This window comes from Coregonus clupeaformis, chromosome 31, assembly GCF_020615455.1.
Source record: "Coregonus clupeaformis isolate EN_2021a chromosome 31, ASM2061545v1, whole genome shotgun sequence".
NCBI lineage: Eukaryota > Metazoa > Chordata > Actinopteri > Salmoniformes > Salmonidae > Coregonus > Coregonus clupeaformis.
The window spans coordinates 31,265,669-31,288,597 of NC_059222.1; the positions used below are offsets into that span (position 1 = coordinate 31,265,669).

Here is a 22,929-nt window from a genome sequence, read left to right on the forward strand (position 1 = left end):
TGTCTCCCGGAGCTCCTCTCTCTCTCCGTCTCAGTCCTGTGTTTGTGAGGTGACTTTGTTCCCAGTGCCATCTGGTCTCGTTGCACCTCACCAGGGAAGCTCTATGACCCGCCACGCAAAAATGACAAAGAAGGGAGTCCCTGGAATACCTACCGCTGCTTTACAACCCATATTAAAACAGCAGGACAGTACAGGAGGCAAATTTAGTGTGTGAATGTGCGTGTGTGTGTGTGAGTGTGTGTGTGTGTGGAGAAAGAGAGAGAGAGATAGAGAGATACAAAATAAAGAGAGAAGAGATAGAAAGAAAGTGTGTATGTATGTGTATCATAGGAGGTTGGTGGCACCTTAATTGGGGAGGATGGGCTCGTGGTAATGTCTGGAGCAGAATAAGTGGAATGATTTCAAATACATCAAACACATGGTTTCCATGTGTTTGATACCATTCCATTAGCTCCATTCCAACTATTATTATGAACCGTCCTCCCCTCAGCGGCCTCCTGTGATGTGTATGTTTGTGTGTATATGTGTGTGTGTGCATGTGTGTGTACCTCGTGCTATCCTTAGCACTCTCATGATTCTGATGATAGTAGGGTTGATGGGCAGGGATGCGTTGACCTCAATCTCCTCCAGAGTGATACCCATGATAGACAACAACACTATGGCCAGGTCCAGCTGGTTCCACCTATACACACACACATCAAGGGCATGTTATACACACACCAATAACACATGTGTGCATAATAAGGGTCCCTTTACTCAAAGGTGAGCCCACAAGATAAGGATGGAAATCTGGAGAAAACCTCAGGCCTTGGGAGGTCTTAAGTTAATGTGTTAGTGTGTGAGACAAGCCAAGGATCTGTCAGAGGCCCTGGGCCATCTAAGGTGTTTCATTAGAGCAAAGTTCTACAGTAACATGGTGAGAGAAATCACTGATACACTTTCCCACCAAGATTATTTTAGATATGGCAGAACAAACCCCATAAGATCATTATTAACTTGCTGTTCCAAGTCGAGCAGAACTGTTCTGTCTTGGAAAGAGGGTGATGAGAACACAATGTGTCTAAGCAGAGTAAACGTTTTTCCACTTCTGCTCCATCAGAAATGTATGTGTGTGTGTGTGTGTGTGTGTGTGTGTGTGTGTGTGTGTGTGTATGTGTGTGTGGGTGTGTTTGTGTGTTGTGGTCTAACTCCTAAGCCCCCTGCCATCGTTGAGCATGTCTGCCAATTCATCATATTTTCAATATTTCTTCATCTGCCAGGGTCCAGTGTGTGTGTATGTGTGTTCTCTGAGGGCAGGGTCCGACGCCACTCGATACGTCAGTGTCTAACCACTCAGAATGCATGAATCAACACTACAGCAAATCACTTTAAACACAATTACATTTTCAGATGGACCCCCGGGGGACCTGGCTGCCTCTGTGTGTGTGTGTGTGTGTGTGTGTATGTGTGTGTGTGTGTGTGTGTGTGTATGTGTGTGTGTGTGTGTGTGTGTGTGTGTGTGTGATGTGACACTCTGGATCTCTGCCGGGGGTTAATGGTCTAATCTGGCAACCACAGATGATATCATAGGCCTCTCGGTTACAAGGTCCACTGCAAACTCACACCGTCTGCACTGATTGTATAGTGAGTGCGTGTGTGTGTGTACGTAGTCCTGTGTGTGTTTGCGTGTGTGTACATGGCTGCATGTGTGTGTGCATCTGTGTGTGTGTGCACGTGTGTACATGCTCTTGTGTGTGATTGCGTGTGTATGTGTGTGTGTGTGTGTTTGTGTTGTTCAGTTGGAAGCCAAGGATTTTAAAGCTATGATATAATCCGAGGCAGTGTGCTTTACTAGTGTTTAACGAGGCAGCTTGTATTCAGAAAGGCCTAACTGAGAGTGAGCTATCCACCACTGTACCTTTCCACAGCACACTAACTCACACCCATCATCTCTGCGTCACCTGAACATGCTTCTGAGGGAATCTGGGACCATATCTGGGCCCATATTCACAAAGCATTTCCCCCTTTCCATATACGAGAGCTTTGCTCTAAAAAGCAAAACTGATCCTAGATCAGCACGCCTACTCTGAGACAAAGTGTGACCTCTGACCTGTCCTTGAAGAAACGTCGGAAGCCAAAGGCCACCAGCTTGAAGACAGACTCCAGGACGAAGACGATGGTGAAGATGTAGTTACAGATCTTCAGCGCCTCGTCCAACTCCTGGAGAGAGGGAGGGAGGGGGGAGGGAGGGAGGGTTATCAGTACAGTATTCCATAGGTTGTAGCTACTGTATACATGGTCTCTCTCTGACGTCTTACTCTCCCAAAGTAAACATTTTCCCAGAGTCAGCCATTTTCAACACCCTACCATCGCCCTCTCTCTCCCTCCTCTCCCTCTCTCTCCTTCTCTCTGAAAAGGCTGTCGGTATATAAAAGTGTCTTGTAGCCTGGGGGAATTCACGATGCCCATCTCCATGTAAAAAGTTACCTTTTCCTAGTAGGCATGTGGTGAGAAGATCAGACAACTAACTCTATAGGGATTTACTGACTCTGCTCTCCTCTGGCCACCCTTACCGCATCTATCTCTCTCTCTCTCTCTCTCTCTCTCTCTCTCTCTCTCTCTCTCTCTCTCTCTCTCTCTCTCTCTCTCTCTCTCTCTCTCTCTCTCTCTCTCTCTCTCTCTCTCTCTCTCTCTCTCTCTCTCTCTCTCTCTCTCTCTCTCTCTCTCTCTCTCTCTCTCTCTTTCTCTCTATATCTATTTCTCATGCATAAGCTGTCTGGACACATAGTAATTTCATCGAAAAACTCAAGCTGTTTTCATCACGAATCACAATGCGGCTGATAATAAACAATGACAATTCATCGAGACATATTTTGCGTGGGAGTTTAGTTCATGAATTGTTTGTATTACTTTATGTAATGTGGAGAAAATCCCCTGAAGAATTGAAATAACTTTTCTCATTTCCTTTTGTGCAGGCAAACTAACTACAAATCTCAGAGTAATGATGTTGGACTATGTGGGAACGAATACAAACTAGGCTGTCATGGGAATCTTCGTCTGTGCTTTCTGAGGGGCCATGGTGATAACTAACCGACTACAAATCCACTACCTTAAAACTACAAACCCCATCATTGCTCAGATCCTACCTTTGGCTGCTGGTAGTGTTCCATCGCCATGGTGATGACATTGAGTGCGATGACGATGGTAATGAAGAGGTCCAGATACTGGGAGGTGCACATCTTGTGGATGAGGAGACGAGTGGGGGAGTAGTCCGAGTAATAAGGCTTACTCTGAGCTTCTGTTGGAAGGGGGGAGTAAGAGAGGGGAGGACAGGGAGGTAGGTGGGGTGGGGGGGTCATAGAGTGAGATAGGGAGTAGTGTACTGGACATTGTGGGTGAAAGGTTTTGAGAGGTGGACGCCAGCCCGCAGGTCTCAAGAGAGAGAATAGTGTATGTTATAGGAAAACATAGTACATACACACCCATACTGACATATATCACCACATAATTACAGAAGATAAAGGCAGATAAAGAGACGCAAATGAAAGATAGATGGAGTGAGAGAGAAGAGAGTAGCAAAGGTACATGGAAAGAGAGGTATACAAGGAGCGGAAAGGAGAGGAAAGAGGTACAGGAAGACACAGAGATATTGGAAAGAGAGAACGAGAGAAAACGAGGGAGAGAGAGCGAGAGAAGCACAGTGTTCCTGGGCCCAGGTCCCCTGTGGCTGCCAGTCATGACTAATCAAATCAGAGTTGCTCTCCTCTGATCAACAATTATTCAAATGTAGTCTCCTCTGAGAGAGCATGATCGGAAATAAACAGCATCGCCACCGCCCAAACTGGTGTGTGTGTGTGTATGTGTGGGGAAGAGACTGTAGTTGTGGAGGAGGGAGGTTATTTTGGTGCATGGTGAGGCTGTAGGGAGCAGGTAGTGAATGGTTCATTTATTATGGCTCTTTCAATGCAGCTTTTTCTCGCTTTTTCACTCTTGCTGTATCTTTTCTCTTCCTCTCCTTCTCTCTCATAAAGACCCTACTGGGCACAGACGTCAATTCAACGTCTATTCCATGTTGGTTCAATGTAATTTCATTGAAATTACATGGAAACAAACTAGGGCCGGGACGTTACCAGTATCACAATATTTTTTCCATAGCAAGAATTTAAACATGAAGCATACCAAACACTTTGGTCCTTTAAAAAACATCTGTATGTAAAATATTGTGTGCTATAACTTGGAAAATAAATAAATGTAACAATGTTTGTTTCCAACATTAGGGCTATTTACCTAAAGAAGTTAAATCCGCTTCGGGGTTTTTTTCTTTGCCAAGATGCTAACAAGTATCGCGATACTGGTATCGTCCCACCCCTAGAAACAGCGTTGATTCAACCGGTGTGTGCCAAGTGAGACATACTATACACAACAAAAAGGACAGTTGATTTTACAATACAGTATATCACTTACAGTTTCACACCTGTTTCTCTTATCTGTCCTCCCTTTACCATCCATCCATAAAGGACAGAGGAAAGAGGAGTAAGGGGGAGGACGGAGTCTCTCTATCAGTCTCTGTCCTCATCCCTCTTTCATCAGTGAAAGAGAGAGAGAGGACATATGAAGTAGAGGAGGAGTCAGAGACAGGACAGAATGGACACACACACACACACGTGCACACACACACACAGCGTGATTACCCCAGGTGCTGTTCAACTCTCCCTCTTGCCAATTAGCCCAGGTGGCTGCTGCATCAGCTGTCTAAAACTCCTGATGGGGGGTGTGTGTGTGTTTGTGTGAGTGTGTTCGTGTATGTGTGTTTGTGTGTGTGTGTGTGTGTGTGTGTGTGTGTGTTTGTGTGTGTGTGTTTGTGTGTGTGTGTTTGTGTGTATGTGTGTTTGTGTGCGTGTGTGTTTGTGTGTATGTGTGTTTGTGTGTGTGTGTGTTTGTGTGTGTGTGTTCGTGTGTGTGTGTGTTCGTGTATACACTGTCACCTCTTCTCCTCTGTCCTCTTCATCATAAATCTACTTGAGTGTGAGGCTCTCTCTCATTCGGTGTCTACCTGGGCGATTGCTTTATCGTACATTTATTGTACAAAATGCAGACCCATTATACATTATAGCAGTGCATGTATTATAGGCAGTAAACCCACTGGCACAAATGTTGTTCCAGTGAAACTTCCTGGGAAAATGCTTAGCTGCTGCAGTTTTGCTGCAGGGCCTAACACTTTATTTTAATGGGCCTCACTAGAGGCTCGATAAATGAAACTGTTAGAACAGTGTATTGAGCATCCATTGCTGTATCTTGAGGGGACTGTCCAAATAATGTATTAGACACTTCAGTGGCTGACTGTGTTTTCTTAAAGCAATCTAAAGCAGTTTTGGAAGTGCCAAACTCTCATAGGTTTAAAACGCTACATCAAGAGAGGGAGAAGGAGAGAGAGAATGAGAGAGAGAGACCTTTCCCTGTGTAAGTACTGCACTGAGAGAGGGAGAGGTAGAATGAGAGAGAGGGACCTTTCCCTGTGTAAGTACTGCACTGAGAGAGGGAGAGGTAGAATGAGAGAGAGGGACCTTTCCCTGTGTAAGTACTGCACTGAGAGAGGGAGAGGTAGAATGAGAGAGAGAGAGGTAAAAAAAAAAAAAAGAGAGTAGAACCTTTTCCCCTTGGCTCAGGCCCAGCTCTCGCTCAGGGAGGGAGGAGAGGTGAGAGTAGAGCGGGCCAAATTATACCTCCACTACTCCCAAACTCTCACTCCCACTCTCACTTTCTGGAGGGAGAAAGAGCTGAGCAGCGCTCAGAGAATGGATCTTACTTTAGACTCACTGGAACACACTGACACTGTGATGTCATGCCAAACCCATGAGTCAACCTAACGTCCATATTAGCTTTTGCCAAATCAGCTTTAAAGACTTTTAAAAGTGTGTGCGTGTGTGTTTGTATGTGCACAGTGTGCATGTGTGTGTTTGTGTGCGCAGTGGGGGTGTGAGGGCATATTCAGGTCTACTCTTGTGGGAAAAAGAGAACTTTGACAAGATGATAGTTAAGAAGCAAGGTGTGAATAAACTTCAGCACAGTCATCTTTCTCTGTCTCTTTCTCTCCTCTCTCTCTAATCTCTCTCTCTCTCTCTCTCTCTCTCTCTCTTCTCTCTCACACACACACATAAATAGAAACATTATATTCACAAACATAACATAAACATCAACCAGACCCACATTCCCTCTACCAACCCAAGGGGCCTTAGACCTATGTGGTCCACTAATTGGGATAAGCGCGTCTACTGAATGACTAGCACGCAGCATGTTAAACAGAATGTCGATGTTGGTGCCCCGTGTGAGGATTATTGTGTACCCTACATGTTGGTGCCCCGTGTGAGTATTATTGAGTACCCTACATGATTATTGAGTACCCTACATGTTGGTGCCCCATGTGAGTATTTAGGCAAACATGTAGTTATACTTTAACCCTTCAAGAGGGAATGATATGGTTCAGTTAACATATCATACACATGACACATGATGATATGTTACTCTTGGAGATCTAAGACCCCTTCGGCTGAAAGCACTGAAGCATAAAAGATCATCTAACTGAAAAATAAAGGAGCAGTTAGTTAGCAAAGAACACCAAAGCAATACTAAAACCTGGTCCAAAAACAACCTCTTAACACCTTGCCCCACGTTACCTATACCCATCTGATTCTTTGAATTCTACAAAGTGAGGGTATAAAGGTTAGGGTGAGGAACTAGGAGTTATTTTTGGACTGAACCACACTCAGTAACTTCAGGAAGACGAGGCTCGGTTGGGAAATACAGACACACTGAAGTCCCTGGTCATGTGGCGAGGGAGTGGATACACCACAGCACAGCACAATGTTTACTGTCACAGTGTGAGTGGGCTTTGATTGGATTGGAGTGAATGTATGTATAGTGTATGGGTTTGAAAGTTCTGGTTGGATTGGATGTGTGTGTATGGGTTTGAAGTAGCTTTGGTCGAGTTGGGTTGGACGTACAGTGTATGGCTTTGAAGAAGCTTTGGTTGGGTTGAATGTGTGTGTATGGGTTTGAACATGAAGTAGCTTTGGTTGAGTTGGTTTGCACATGCAGTGTATGGATTTGAAAGCGGTTTGATTGGATGTGTGGGTTTGTAACACAGTGGAGCTATGTGTTGGATACTGTGAAAGGACCTATAGGGTGCTATATTGATTTTCAAACAAGCTGTAGATGGTACCATATCATGGATTGTTTGTAGAGTAACCTTTGCACTATTGGGATGTGAAAGTTAAATAAATGTGATGCTTTTGATGATTGGTCAGGTGAAACTGGGGCTTGTGGTAGAAAGATGATTGAAGGAAAGGGGGGCTGGGGGACTTGAGAAAAGGAGGATGATAGTCTTTGAGCCTTGGATGGTAAAACAATGTCTGTGAAAGGAAGAACAGGCCAGAGGTGGTAAGATCAGTCACAATGTTACAGCCAGGATCATTTCCTGTTTCAGGTCAAAGGTCAAGATGATGTGGTGGTAAAAACGTTTTTTAAAATCACAGTACCAATATCAGTAAGGTTATACTTTGGTAGGTGTTGTGACTGATTTTACACCCCTGCCCTTTATGGTCAATGGATTGGTTCACATTAAGAGTCAATGTGTGCTGGGTCAACAGGTGGTGCTGGTTGATTACAGCACAAGCTCATATCAAGGTGAAGGGGTTAAAGTCAAGTGAAACTACATTGAATCCAATTATGTATGAATCATTTAGGATTTTAGAGACAGCAAACATTGAGTCATAAGGTCAGATAAAAAATAAACAAGTAAATCAGAAAAGATTCTGGTGGATTTCCCAAAATGCACTGCTCCCCTATTCACCACCAATGACAAAAAGAAGAAACAAAAATGGAACCGAAAATAAAATAAAAGTTGAGGATGGTGAGAAAAGAGGAGCAACAGAGCAGTTTGAGGAGCCCAGAAGAAAGAGGCAAAGAAAGAATAACATGACATCATTCACAATGACAGCGCATGGTAAGTCATATACGCACACAAACACGCAAAAATGCACGGATACAAACACACACTCACACACACACATACACGCACACACAAAGACATACAAAGACACACACGAGTTGTGCTGGTACACATGGTAGACTGACACACACTTCTTTCTGAGTCTGACTTGAGCAGGATGGACCAATTGGAATGGAGACTGGAATGGCGAAGGCAGGCGATTGGACAGCAGTGAGTGGAAGGCGGGGTTAACAGGGCGAGATAGTGATGATGGGCAAATGAGAATATAAGCATATAAGAAACAGACCAATGAGATTTCAGCGTTTCAGCAATACAGTAGACAGCACATTTTCCCCCTTCAACCCTCTATGGGAAAGTCCAAGTCCAAGTCTAATTCAAACACAACTATTACCACTGTATCATTGTCTGGTAAAGTCGAGGCTAAATCCTTTAAAGGGGCAATCTGCAGTTGCTACATCCATTTTTGGACTTAAAAATGAATGATATATACCCATTGATTCTTGAAGAAAATAACTTATAAATGCCTCATGAGCTTAGTTCAACTGTCGTACCCCATCAGAATCCAAAATATACGCTTATTTTACTCCAATGTTTGTAAACAAAGTAAATGTAAACATGGTTAAAACTACCATTTTGATATCATGGATGGTCAGTCCCCGCATCCATAGCTGTCTATAAATTTGAGAGTGGTTACATTTTTCCAGCCCCATCCCTCAGCTTTTTACCGAAATAGGGGCGGAGAGAACACTTTGTTTCAACTGCTGATTGGTGCTTTAAGTACCTTGTAGCATGAACTATGGTGTTCAGCTCAGTGGCAGTTACGTTTGCCAAGACCCAGGAATCAGCGATTGAGGAGTGCTGTTTTAAAGGACCACCACATCACCTCTTTCTTCCTACTCAACACTAATCATGTAACATTCTACCACTGGCACATGACTGTCCAATAATCCCTTGTTTGGCTTGATCTACCACCTGGGTAGCAGTACATCTGTCCAACTGCTGATACACCACATGTTAACCAGCCTCCTTCACTGTTACCTTGGACTGCAGGACATACACACACCTGCACAGATACATAGGTTACACACACAAGTACATAATGCACACACACACCTTTTCTCTACCCATGCCATACACAGTCACGTTCAGTGGATCTCTTGTTATTATCTAACATATCCAAAGCAGAGCTCAAAAGCAATGTGCCAGCACACTTTAGAAGCACTAATTCTAACACCTCCAACTATGAAACATTTATACCCTCACACACTTTCATAAAATCCACTAGCACTACTTATAATACAAGGACCTTCTACTGCTACAGGCTCATTCACCTAATAGCATCAGACCACTGCAGGGATAAATATTTATTAGGTAGTTAGGCTGGACTAATCTAGGCTAGGAAACTGATGCTAAGCACAACTGTCTGGTTATGTTAGGCTAAGAGGTGTATTGGTGGGAGCATTTGTGGGGTTACACCTACACCTTAGGGTCATGAAAGTGATTAAATATTTAAGTTCCTCTAACACTACACTTAACTCTGCAACCAACACCTAGCCGGTGGCATGAAACATTTATCCCCCACCCACATCCTGTGGACTTCCTGACAAAATTCCTCTATCTGTAGGGGAGGATGTTTCAATCACTAACTGGCACAGGTCTTATCAAAGAGGAGCTGTCTACACTTTGGGCTGATCCACGTTATAGCTCGATTGAACTATTAAAGGCAATGTTCCCGCGTTCATGGAGACTGCATTCACAGTAAACGCTGCATGTGTTTCTGTGATACTTCTGCGATACAGATTGAATCCAGCCATTTCTCTCACTTCTATTTCTATTTCTCTCTCTTTCTTTCTCACCCTTCTCTTGCTCTCTTTATCTCCCTCACTCTCTCTCCCTCCACCTTTCCTACCTTTAGCCCGCCCCTCACTCACCTCTCTCGCCACCTTACCCCGCCCCTCACGTCCTGTCCATCTCATCAACCTCTGTCTCTCTCTCTCTCTCTCTCTCTCTCTCTCTTCTCTCTCTCTCTCTCTCTCTCTCTCTCTCTCTCTCTCTCTCTCTCTCTCTCTCTCTCTCTCTCTCTCTCTCTCCTTCCATCTCTCTAATGGTCTAGTGTTATTAACGGCATTCCTACATCAGAGGAATATAAATGAGGGAGAAGAGCAGGGATAGAAGACTTCCGTTAGATCCATCTCTGTTAGCACTGACCTAGATAGAGCTGGCTGCCGTGGTGTGTGTGTGACTGATCAGTACTGATGACAGGGGGAGTAGTTGACACTCTTGTCCTAGTCATTTACTGTTCAGTGCGTTGCTGACATCATAGTTAAGTGGTAAAACATGTTAAATAGCCTTGTTTCACCCCCTGAAGGTGAACATAACAATTAAATGGGTTACAATACAATTACTCTCTCCATTATCATCATGTATGTATATTTCTTTTTAGGAAATTATATAGTAATACCTGATAAAGTGATACAGCACAAGAAGCTATGCCATCAATAAATCAACAGGCAAGGGATGCTGTTAGCTAGGACACAAAATGGCCAAATCCTACTTTTGTACCAGCTTTTGAAGACAAACACAGAGAGAGTAAAATACATCTTCTGGGACATGACCCACACAGAGCAGGTCTGAGTAAAGCGTTTATCTCTTTGGGCTGTGAGCCTGGGAGAGTTAGAGACCATCTGTTCTTTCCCTCTCGCTCTCTCTTTCCCTCTCGCTCTCTCTTTCCCTCTCTCTTTCAATCTCGCTCTCTCTTTCCCTCTCTCTTTCTCTTTCCTTCTCTCTTTCACTCTCTCTCTTTCACTCTCGCTCTGTCTTTCACTCTCACTCTCTCTTTCACTCTCGCTCTCTCTTTCCCTCTCGCTTTCTCTTTCCCTCTCTCTTTCTCTTTCCCTCTCTCTTTCTCTTTCCCTCTCACTCTCTCTTTCCCTCTCTCTCTCTCTTTCCCTCTCTCTTTCCTTCTCTCCTTCTCTTTCCCTCTCTCTCTCTCTCTTCCTCTATCCCTCTCGCTCTCTCTTTCCCTCTCGCTCTCTCTTTCCCTCTCGCTCTCTCTTTCCCTCTCTCTTTCACTCTCGCTCTCTCTTTCCCTCTCTCTTTCACTCTCGCTCTCTCTTTCTCTTTCCTTCTCTCTTTCACTCTCTCTCTTTCACTCTCACTCCCTCTTTCACTCTCACTCTCTCTTTCACTCTAGCTCTCTCTTTCCCTCTCGCTCTCTCTTTCCCTCTCTCTTTCTCTTTCCCTCTCTCTTTCCCTCTCTCTTTATCTTTCCCTCTCGCTCTCTCTTTCCCTCTCTCTTTCTCTTTCCCTCACGCTCTCTCTTTCCCTCTCACTCTCTCTCTCTCTCTCTCTCTCTCTCTCTCTCTCTCTCTCTCTCTCTCTCTCTCTCTCTCTCTCTCTCTCTCTCTCTCTCTCTCTCTCTCTCTCTCTCTCTGTGGGGGAAAGGAAGGATACACTGTTCCTGGCTGCCACATTACACACAGCACCCCGCTGACAACTTCTCCCTTCCTCACTCGCTCTTTCTTTTTCAAGTCTCTCTCTCTTTCCCTCTCTCTCTCTCTCTTCCTCTATCCCTCTTGCTCTCTCTCTCTCTTCTCTTTCCCTCTCGCTCTCTCTTTCCCTCTCGCTCTCTCTTTCCCTCTCGCTTTCTCTTTCCCTCTCTCTTTCACTCTCGCTCTCTCTTTCCCTCTCTCTTTCACTCTCGCTCTCTCTTTCCCTCTCTCTTTCTCTTTCCTTCTCTCTTTCACTCTCTCTCTTTCACTCTCACTCCCTCTTTCACTCTCACTCTCTCTTTCACTCTCGCTCTCTCTTTCCCTCTCGCTCTCTCTTTCCCTCTCTCTTTCTCTTTCCCTCTCTCTTTCCCTCTCACTTTCTCTTTCCCTCTCGCTCTCTCTTTCCCTCTCACTCTCTCTTTCCCTCTCTCTTCTCTTTCCCTCACGCTCTCTCTTTCCCTCACGCTCTCTCTCTCTCTCTCTCTCTCTCTCTCTCTCTCTCTCTCTCTCTCTCTCTCTCTCTCTCTCTCTCTCTCTCTCTCTCTCTCTCTCTCTCTGTGGGGGAAAGGAAGGATACACTGTTCCTGGCTGCCACATTACCACAGCACCCCGCTGACAACTTCTCCCTTCCTCACCCGCTCTTTCGTTTTCAAGTCTCTCTCTCTTTCCGTCTCTGTCTCATCTCCCTCTCTCCATCTTTCCATCTCTCTTTCTCCCTATAGGGCACCCCACTAGGTGCCAAGGGGAGAATATCACAGTCAAGCACCAGGAGGGTGAGACATACCTTTAGACACAGACTATAACTGTGCATCTTTGTTGCATGCACACACGTGCGTGTGTGTGTGTGTTGCTTAGGTAAAGTATAGAAACAGGAGCAGATGGCTTGGTCTTCCCCAGCAGAGAGACGTGATTAAGCAGAGCCTTTGATCCACTGAACTAAATTACACACACAGCAGCCCAAAGCTAATACAGCCAAGAGTGTGTGTGTGTGTGTGTGTGTGTGTGTGTGTGTATGTGTGTGTGTGAGCCAGAGCTAATAGAGAGTGGCAGACTGGCAGGAGGGGCAACCCCATCCCTTCATCCTCTCCCCTTCTCTTCCTCCTATTCTCCATCCCCCTTTCCTCTCATCTTCCTTACTTCTCATATCCATCTATTCTCCTGTATATTTACGTATTCAGTGATTTACCCATATCATGTCCTTTTCTCTCCACTCCATTCCTTCATTTCATTTCTCCCTCCTCCCCTATTTTCTATATTTCCTCCCTCTTCTCCTCCCTCCATCATTTTCTCTTCCCTTCCTCCAAAGTTATGTGTAAAAAGAGAGAACTGCCCCTGTTCAGCTAATATAAGAGTTCTCTGTCATGTTAGAGAACTACGCACACACACACACACACACACACACACCTCCTCTGAGCGTTGGCTTGCCTAATACAATTATATAGTAAAACAATAATTCGATGTGATGGACAGATTTGGGGTCGGCCTGTCGCATCTGTCTGTCTCACTGGAGCATGTAATAGAAAGAGAATCTCCATGTGTGACTATTCTACCTCAATATGTGGAGATATGACTGTAAACACAAACATGTCCTTACATTCCCTTACCAGGAAAGGGGGGATTGAGAGGGGAAGGAGAGAGGGAGAGAGAGAGAGACAGAGAGAGAGAGGACTTTGCTCTCTCATCTAGCAGACAGACAGTGACACAGTCAGATAGTTCTGGGGTTTGAGGACAGAGGGTTGCTCCTGCATATTTTACAGCCTACCCTGCTACCATCTGGTGCCTGTGACACATGCACACACACACACACACACACTTGCACACACAAACACGCACACACACATATAGACAGACACACACGCACACACATACACACACACGCACACACACACTCTTTCCCCCTGCATGAGCGTGGGTACACAACCTACAGCTGGTGGTACAGTAACAAAAACAGTTCTATGGATAGTGGATGAATCGTGGGTCATCGTGAAGAACAAGGAACCACAACAAACAACAGGAAAATGTCCACAAACGTCTATAGCGTACTAAGTCGGATGAGAGAGAGGCAGGAGGACGGGTGGGGAGTGCGGGATGGGACCCTACCTCCCGTGAACGTTGAACCCTGACTTCTGAACCACCATGGTGGGGGACACACAGAACATGCTAGAAACTCTGTACCTGTCAGTGTGCCTTCAGAGAGGACCCAACTCACCCCCGGAATCATCAACACATCTAGAAGAACGAGACCAGGTTAGTCAGAGAGAGGTGTGGAACGAGGGATGGGCGAAGGAGAGAGAGTGTAAGAAGGAGAAATAGGGGTGAAGTAAGAGCAGAAGGATGAAGATGATAAAGTGAGCTGGTTCAACTTCCTACTGTGAGTCTTTTCCACTTATTCTGAGTCCAGTGTGAGCTCTTGATACAGTTGATAAGGGTTCAATGATTCAGTTGGGGATTTTGTAGACAGTCGATCCCCGATTTTCATACCCAAAATCCAAAAGATCTGTGACACAAATTACTGAGATACAAATAGAGCCACTCGGATGGAGTAAAAAAATATAAATAAATAAAGCAACCCCTACATCAGAAGAAAACAACTTACGTTTCCCTTCTCTTCACAAACTCTTGTGCCAACCAGAAAAGGATAACTATAGATTCTGAAGCCTGCCCAGTCACAAGGGTTATACCTCTACTGTACATACCTTTATCAACCATTCTCTTACTCTGTCAAAATATTCTACAACTTCAGTTACAGTTGTGAGTAAAATGGTTTCCAAGCAACAGAAAAAGAACAAGCTTGAGGTTACAGATCTGATAAAGGAAAGACTATAAACTATAGACAAACTAAATATAATCTATAGAAAAATGAAACAGAGAAAAAAACCAATGGACATGAGGGGCCTTGAACAATTATAGAGACGCATAGAGGAGGGCATGTTCATTCTCTATTTTTTAGGAAGCATTTGAGATTAGTTTGTGCAGGCCTGTACAGGGGAAAGGGGGATACCTAGTCAGTTGCACAACTGAATGCATTCAACCGAAATATATCTTCAGCATTTAACCCAACCCCTCTGAATCAGAGAGGTGCGGGGGACTGCCTTAATTGACATCATCGGCACCCAGGGAGCAGTTGTTGGGGTTTAATTGCCTTGCTCATGGGCAGAAAGGCAGATTTTTCCACCTTGCCGGCTCAGGGATTCGAATCAGCAACCTTTCGGTAACTGGCCCATCGCTCTTAACCGCTAGGCTACCTGCCACAGGTGTGTGTGTGAGTGAGCGCAAGAGGGTGGGAGTAGAAGAGTGAGCGAGTGAGTGAGAGGGAGACAGTGTGTGTTCGGTCTGTTTGAGTGACTGTATGTGTGTGAGAGGGTGTGAGTCAATGGTGAGCACTTTGGGCACACCACATCTGCAAGAGAAGTTTGATATCCATCTGTATTTCTCAAGAGAAGTTTGATATCCATCTGTATTTCTCAAGAGATGTTTGATATCCATCTGTATTTCTCAACAGATGAACAAAGGCATTCCCACTGTCAACTACCATCAACATTTGATGAAAAATATCAAAATGATCTTACTTTGATCCACCAAAAGTATCTCTACAGCCAATACGGCTACTGAAATAACCACTATTTCTCATATCCAATGTCTGGGTTAGAAGGCAGTGGAATCACTATAGAGAGAGGCGAAGTCGGGCATCTGGTAACCCGTTCCTGTACAGCTGGAGGGGCGGTCGGGCACAGATCTAGGATCAGCTTACCTTCGTATAATCCTAACACTTTCCATATGGAAGAAACCATAGATCAGCATCTAGGTACTTCCTAGTTTGGTTTGTAGTTCTACCTACCCCTCCAGATGTACTCAACTACATGCAGGAGAGGAGGGGGAAGGGGGGAGATAGGGGGGATGTAACCTCGCCCTCACCCCACCCCCCTCCCTCTAATTCTAAAAGTACCACACCATGCAAGTCCCGCCCACAAGTACTCACTGGGCATGCTCCAAGGGGACGGTCCTAAGTACGCCCTCTACGATAGGCCAGGCAGGGAAAAGGGGGGGGTCTACTCTTACTAGACCAGCGCTCAACAACTCCGATCCTGGAGAGAGGCTGGGTGTGTGGGCTTTTGTTCCAGCCCAGCACTAACACACCTGATTCCAGGTTTTTAACAATTACTGCTGGGCTGGAACCAAAGCCTGCACACCCAGTAGCTCTCCTGGACAAGAATGGGTGACCACTGACCCCCCGCAAAGAGAGGACATCTAGCGGGGAGACTACAGGGAGAAAAAAACGGAAGAAATAGCAACTATTTCAGGTCTAGCGCGTTCCTACGTCCGTTGACTTCGGTCAAATCAAACCAAAACAAGCTCAAACCAGGCAGGACTCAGAAAGATGTGGAAAGACTACCGACCAGCCAGCTCCTTCTCCTTACTCCGTCTCTTTTTCTCCATCCGTTTCAGTCTCTTCTCCTCCCTGCGTTTGGCCTCCTCGGCCTCCTGGCTACGCCGACACTTGTGGAAGTTCTCCACCACCACACCCACGAACATGTTGAGCACGAAGAAGCTGACGATGAGCAGGAAGGAGATGAAGTAGAGGAGCATCCATGGGTTGTAGTTCAGCTGTGGCTGGAGGGGGGAGACATACACAGAGCATAGTGTTGTATACTGTACTCTCACACACAGCGTGATGTTATATACACACACTCATTTTTGGCACGTTATGATTATTGTGGTGGTGCACTCAATGCAAATGCTGCAAAACCAGCCCCACATCCCACTGGGCACAGACGTCAATTTAACATATTTTCCACATTGGTTCAACGTCACTTTATTGAAATGACATGGACCCAAAGTTGATTCAACCAGTGTGTGCCCAGTGGGATGTGTGTGTGTGTGTCTCTATCCAACTTGAGTAGAACACACTACCAGCTAGCTGTCTTTTGTGACTGCCAGGACACCGTCATACACCTACTTATCCTGCTGCTACAGTCAACACTACAAAATATAGAAATGAATGCATAAATACATGAATAATACAGTTTATTTTTATACAAAACAGTACATCAGGAAAGCAAAATGTATGAATATACACAGTACTATAAGCTGCAGATCATGTGGAAGAAGCTAGAGGAACGTTGGATGTTGTGTTGGAGTCTGTTGGACAGTAAGCAGCTTACAGAGAAGAGGAGATCAATGCCTAGTCCCTAAAGCAGAGACAGAAACGCTGACCTGATGTTTCATAAACATCAACACGTCTCTGGTCCTGGCCAACGAAGCCTTTGTTCTACTGTTCTGCTATCTCTAGTGAACAGACAAAAAGTGTGTGTGTGTGTGTGTGTGTGTGTACATATACAGTGGCTAGTGAGTTTACACACCCCTTCCACAGTTTTCATATTTTGCTGTCTTAAAATTAACAAAATTAGATTACATAATCTACTCCGCATTTTCAAAGTGAAAGGTATAGAACATTTTCCAAAGATGTCTTGATTGCTTATGTCTTCACACACCAGAGTTAATATTTTCTGGAAGCATTTCTATAATAATCATATTCTACCAAATTTACCCAACTCTTAGGGCAACATCTATCCATTGTTTTTGTCAAAATTGCTCAAACTCAGTAAATTTGGTTGGGAATCATTGACGGGTCGCAGGGGCGGACTGGGACAAGAATTCGGCCCTGGCATTTTATCCACACCATCCCACATCACTGTCCACACCAGCCCACATTACTATTACAGGGCTCCAGACTAACAATTTCCCCTGGTGTCACTGGTGCCACAAACTTTTACAGTTGTTGACACCAGCCCATGATTTGGTCGGACCCACTTAACAAAGAGCTGCAGTCAGTTTCAGAATGGGTGGCAATAAATAAGTTAGTCCTAAATATTTCAAAAACTAAAAGCATTGAATTTGGGACAAATCATTCACTAAACCCTAAACCTCAACTAAATCTTGTAAGGAATTATGTGGAAATGTAGCAAGTTGAGGAGACTAAACTGCTCGGAGTAACCCTGGATTGTAAACTGTCATGGTCAAAACATATTGATGCAACAGTAGCTAAGATGGGGAGACGTCTGTCCATAATAAAGCGTTACTCTGCCTTCTTAACAACGCTAGCAACAAGGCAGGTCTTACAGGCCCTAGTTTTGTCACACCTGGACTACTGTCCAGTCATGTGGTAAGGTGCCACAAAGAGGGACTTAGGAAAATTACAATTGGCCCAGAACAGGGCAATTGTTATTTACGGAGAGCCAGGGTCACACTCCAACACTCAGACATCATTTACAAATGAAGCATGTGTGTTTAGTGAGTCCGCCAGATCAGAGGCAGTAGAGATGACCAGGGATGTTCTCTCAATAAGTGTGTGAATTGGACCATTGTTCTGCTAAGCATTCAAAATGAAACAAGTACTTTTGGGTGTCACGGAAAATGTAGTGAAGTAAAAGTAAAAGTTGTCAAAAATATAAATAGTAAAGTAAAGTACAGATACCTGAAAAAAAAAACTTAAGTACCCCACAAGACATGCCACCAGAGGTCTCTTCACAGTCCCCATGTTAGGCCTACTGCTGCTAGGTAGCTCTCTCTCTGCTCTCTCCCTCCCCTCTGTCTGTCCTTGATTGCAGGAGTGAAGTCTGGTGTGCGGGAGTCAGGGTTCCAGCTGCAGCTCATTCACCATAATCACCTCAGCCTTTAAGACCCGGTCAAACTTACCACTCATCGTCAGATCATAGTCAAGGCGACCAATATTTGGAACCTGACTCCTGCCTCCGCTTCACTCCTGCCACCACCATCCTGCTCTCCACTACCGGACCTCTCTTTTGGACTCACCACGGACACTAGGACATTACGGGTACCACACCTGCCCTGACCTGGATCTGTTACCCTCCCTGTAACCTGGACTTGCTCTTCCCCTATTATTGGAAACCTGGACTATTGAACATTTTAAATAAACCTGTTAAACCTTCTCTGGCTTGGTGTACTTGTCTGCATTTGGGTTCTAATACTGGTAAATCATAACAGTATGATCTGACCATCATGAACCCAGCAGACAGTAGCTTGGATACCACCCCAGAGTGCACTCAAATTTGGACTGCCATAGCCAATCAGGGCATTTTACTTGGCCAACATGATACCCTGTTTAAGACGATTGCTGAGGACAGTCAGGTGCTGCTTAATCAGGTTCAATTACTCACCAATCAAGTGTCTGCCCTTACTACCCCTTCAGCCCAGATCAGAGAGCCTTTTGTTCCTGCTCCAGAGCGCTATGACGGGAACATGGGAACCTGTGGCGATTTTTTGACTCAATGCTCGTTAGTGTTTGAACAACAGCCCCTCACCTACGCCTCAGAAAGAGCCCGTGATTGCCTACCTTATCAACTCTACTAGCGGTTCCGCTCGTGCCTGGGGATCCGCGGTCTGGGAGAGTCAGTCGGACATTTGCAACGCTTTACGTTGCCTTCACCACTGAGATGAGGAAGGTTTTTGACCACCCCGTACGAGGCAAGGAGGCTGCGAAACGGTTGTTTTCTCTTCGGCAGGGGCTCGCAGTGTGGCGGAGATGGCAGTGGAGTTTCGGACTTTAGCAGCAGTGAGTGGTTGGAATGACGAGGCATTACAAGGAGTGTTCATCAATGCTTTGTCTGAGACTTTAAAAGATGAATTGGTGTCATATGATGAATCGCCTACGCTGGATAATCTTATTTCACTCACCATCAGGTTGGATAATCGGATTCGGGAGCGCCGCCGGAGAGGAGTGTTAGTTCCAAGCAACCTGTCTGTCATCAACAAACTCCTCCCCGCATCTTCCCCTACGGAGAAAGCCGTGTCTTCCCGAGTCGATACGAGGAGCACTGAACCCGAAGCCATGGAGGTGGGTCGGGCACGGTTGTCCTCAGAGGAGCGTGCACGTCGATTCAGGCTCGGGTCTGCCTGTATTGTGGAGAAGCTGGTCATTTCGTTCCTTCCTGCCCAGTTCGTCCGGGAAAAGGGGCCGGCTCATCATTAATGGGAGAAGTTTTGGTGAGCCGAGCAGCGGATTCTTCCTCTTCTCCCCGCATTCTGCTCCAGGCATCCCTCCAGTGGCAGTTCCAGAATCTCTCTGTTAGTGCGCTGATTGACTCTGGTGCAGACGAAAGCTTTTTGGATAGAGAGTAGGCTCAACAAATGGATTTGGAGACTGTTCCTATGGACTGTCCGCTGCAGGCTAAGGGTCTGAATGGACAATTGTTGACCCATATTACCCATCAGACTGTTCCTGTTTGTCTTAGAGTGTCGGGAAATCATCAGGAGAACATTCAATTCCATATTATCGACTGCCCACAGACCCCTCTGGTCCTTGGTATCCCCTGGCTCATAAGACACAATCCACACATTGATTGGGTGACAGGTAGAATTGTTTCATGGAGCACATTTTGTCATGTGAATTGTTTGTGTTCTGCTCTGACTCCTGCCAGTACTGTGCCTCGACCTCTACTGGAGTCCATGGATCTTTCTAATGTTCCTGACGTGTATCATGACCTGGCATCCGTTTTCTGCAAACACAGAGCTACTTCTCTTCCTCCTCACCGGCCTTACGACTGTGCCATTGACCTCCAGCCAGGAGCCCCGCTCCCCAGCAGTCGCCTGTACAATCTCTCCCGGCCGGAGACGGAGGCTATAGAGAACTACATTCGGGACTCCTTGGCGGCAGGTATTATGCGTCCTTCCTCGTCACCTGTAGGAGCGGGATTCTTTTTTGTTGCTAAGAAGGATAAGACCCTCAGACCCTGTATTGATTACCGTGGACTTAACAACATCACCATTAAGAACAAGTATTCTCTGCCTTTGATTAATTCTGCTTTTCCCCTCCTTCATGGTGCTACCATCTTTACGAAACTGGATCTACGAAATGCGTATCACCTGGTGCGCATTCGTAAAGGTGATGAATGGAAGACTGCCTTCAACACACCCTTGGGACATTTTGAGTATCTGGTTATGCCTTTTGGGTTGTCTAATGCCCCTGCTGTTTTTCAGGCACTAGTCAATGATGTCCTTCGGGAATCGGTTTGTTTTTGTCTATCTGGATGATATCTTGATTTTCTCAGAGTCCTCCCAGGAACATGAACTGCATGTGCGCCAGGTGCTGCAAAGGTTGTTGGAGAACAAACTGTTTGTGAAGATGGAGAAATGTGAATTTCATGTGTCTGAGACCTCTTTTTTGGGTTACATCATCGCTCAGGGGGAGTTGCGGATGGACCCAGCTAAGATCTCTGCTGTCACGGACTGGCCAGCCCCCTCTACCCGCAAACAACTTCAACGATTTCTGGGGTTTGCGAACTTCACAGGAGGTTCATCAAGGACTACAGCCGCATTGCGGCGCCACTCCACCGCTCTCACCTCCATCTCACGACCGTTCGCTTGGAATGAAGGGGCCGAATCAGCGTTCAAGAACTGAAACATCGCTTCGCCTCGGCTCCCATTCTGATGCAGCCGGACCCCGACCGCCAGTTTGTCGTGGAGGTGGATGCATCCGACACTGGGGTAGGTGCGGTGTTGTCACAGCGTTCTCCTGAAGATAACAAACTGCATCCCTGTGCTTTTCTCAAGGAAACTTTCTCAGGCAGAGAGGAATTATGATGTTGGCAATCGTGAACTGCTCGCCGTTAAGCTGGCTCTCGAGGAGTGGCGACATTGGTTGGAGGGGGGGCGGAACAACCCTTCATCGTTTGGACGGATCATAAGAATCTGGCTTACCTCCAGTCAGCGAAGCAGCTCAACCCCCGTCAAGCCAGGTGGGCACTATTTTTTGGGAGATTCAATTTTTTCTCTGTCTTACCGTCCTGGGTCACGCAACGTCAAGCCTGACGCCCTGTCTCGTGTTCATTCGGCTGTTGATACTGGTAGTAACCCTGAACCCATTTTGCCTCCTACCTGCAGTATTGCGGTCGTCACATGTGACATCGAGGGATTGTTAGACAGGCTCAACATCATCAAGCTGACCCTGGGAGGGGTCCTCCTAACCGGATGTTTGTCCCTGAGTCTGCTCGCTCCCAGGTACTTCAGTGGGCTCACTCGTCTCCCTTACCTGTCACCCTGGAGTTTCGCGGACCCTTGACTTTGTGCGACGGAAGTTCTGGTGGGCCACGATGGAGGCGGACACTCGAGCCTTCATTGCTGCTTGTACGGTATGTGCACGAAGTAAGAACTCCACCCAGGCCAGCGCTGGTCATCTACGACTCTACCTATACCCAGCCGGCCCTGGTCGCATATCGCTATGGATTTTGTCACTGGACTTCCCCCTCGTCTGGAAAGACTGTAATTCTTACGGTGATTGATCGCTTTTTCTAAGTTCGCTCATTTTTTGGCCCTACCTAAACTGCCCACTGCCAGAGAGACGGCTGATATTTTGTTGAACATGTGTTCCGCTCTCATGGTCTACCCACGGATATTGTCTCTGACAGGGGTCCCCAGTTTGTCTCCCAGGTGTGGAAAGCTTTCTGTAAAGCTTTGGGCATTACATCCAGCCTGTCCTCTGGATATCACCCCCAGACCAACGGGCAAGCCGAGAGAGCGAACCAGGAGATGGAGACCGCTCTTCGCTGTGTCACAGGGTCTAACCCTGGGTCATGGAGCTCCATGCTCCCCTGGGTGGAATATGCTCATAACACCTTGACTAACGCTTCCTCTGGTTTGTCTCCTTTTCTGTGTGCTCTGGGTTATCAACCTCCCCTGTTCCCTTCTCAAGAGAGGGAACTGGCGGTACCCTCGGTGCAGTCCCACATGCGCCGCTGCTTCAAGGTCTGGAGGAAGGCCAGGGTAGCTCTGTCCCGAGCTTCGGCGTACATGCAGAGGCAAGCCAACCGTCACCGGTCCCAGGCTCCGGTTACTCTCCTGGTCAAGAGGTATGGCTGAAGTCACGGGACCTTCCATTGAAGGTGGAGTCTAAGAAGATGGCGCCTCGTTTTATAGGACCGTTCAAGATACTGTCTATTGTTAACCCCTGCGCGGTTAAGCTACAGCTTCCTGCCTCCCTACGGGTTCATTCCACCTTTCATGTTTCCCAGATTAAGCCTGTGTCGGTTAGCCCTCTGTGCCCACCCTCTCGTCCCCCTCCTCCGCCCAGGATCGTGGGTGGGGGTCCGGTCTACACTGTCCGGCGACTTCTGGATGTTCGCCGCCAGGGGCCGTGGTTTCCAGTACCTGGTGGATTGGGAGGGTTATGGTCCTGAGGAACGTTCCTGGGTGCCCAGGAGCTTCATTGTGGATCCTGCTCTGGTCCGAGAGTTTCATAGGTTACATCCCGATAAACCCGTCGGCCGCCAGGTGGCGTCCGCAGAGGGGGGTACTGTTAGGCCTACTGCTGCTAGGTAGCTCTCTCTCTGCTCTCTCCTCCCCTCTGTCTGTCCTTGATTGCAGGAGTGAAGTCTGGTGTGCGGGAGTCAGGGTTCCAGCTGCAGCTCATTCACCATAATCACCTCAGCCTTTAAG

General features: G+C 46.3%; 1 protein-coding gene across 1 annotated transcript in view; it reads right to left on the minus strand.

Moving 5' to 3' along the window:
• cacna1g (calcium channel, voltage-dependent, T type, alpha 1G subunit) overlaps positions 1 to 22,929 on the minus strand; it is a 158,381-nt gene that overhangs the window by 15,294 nt on the left and 120,158 nt on the right. The window contains exons 24-28 of the mRNA XM_041858665.2: positions 15,897 to 16,089; positions 13,654 to 13,707; positions 3,126 to 3,274; positions 2,090 to 2,199; positions 549 to 682 (exon numbers count right to left, since the gene is read on the minus strand). Of these exons, the coding sequence (XP_041714599.2) occupies positions 549 to 682; positions 2,090 to 2,199; positions 3,126 to 3,274; positions 13,654 to 13,707; positions 15,897 to 16,089 (640 nt within the window). The remainder of the gene's footprint in view (positions 1 to 548; positions 683 to 2,089; positions 2,200 to 3,125; positions 3,275 to 13,653; positions 13,708 to 15,896; positions 16,090 to 22,929) is intronic.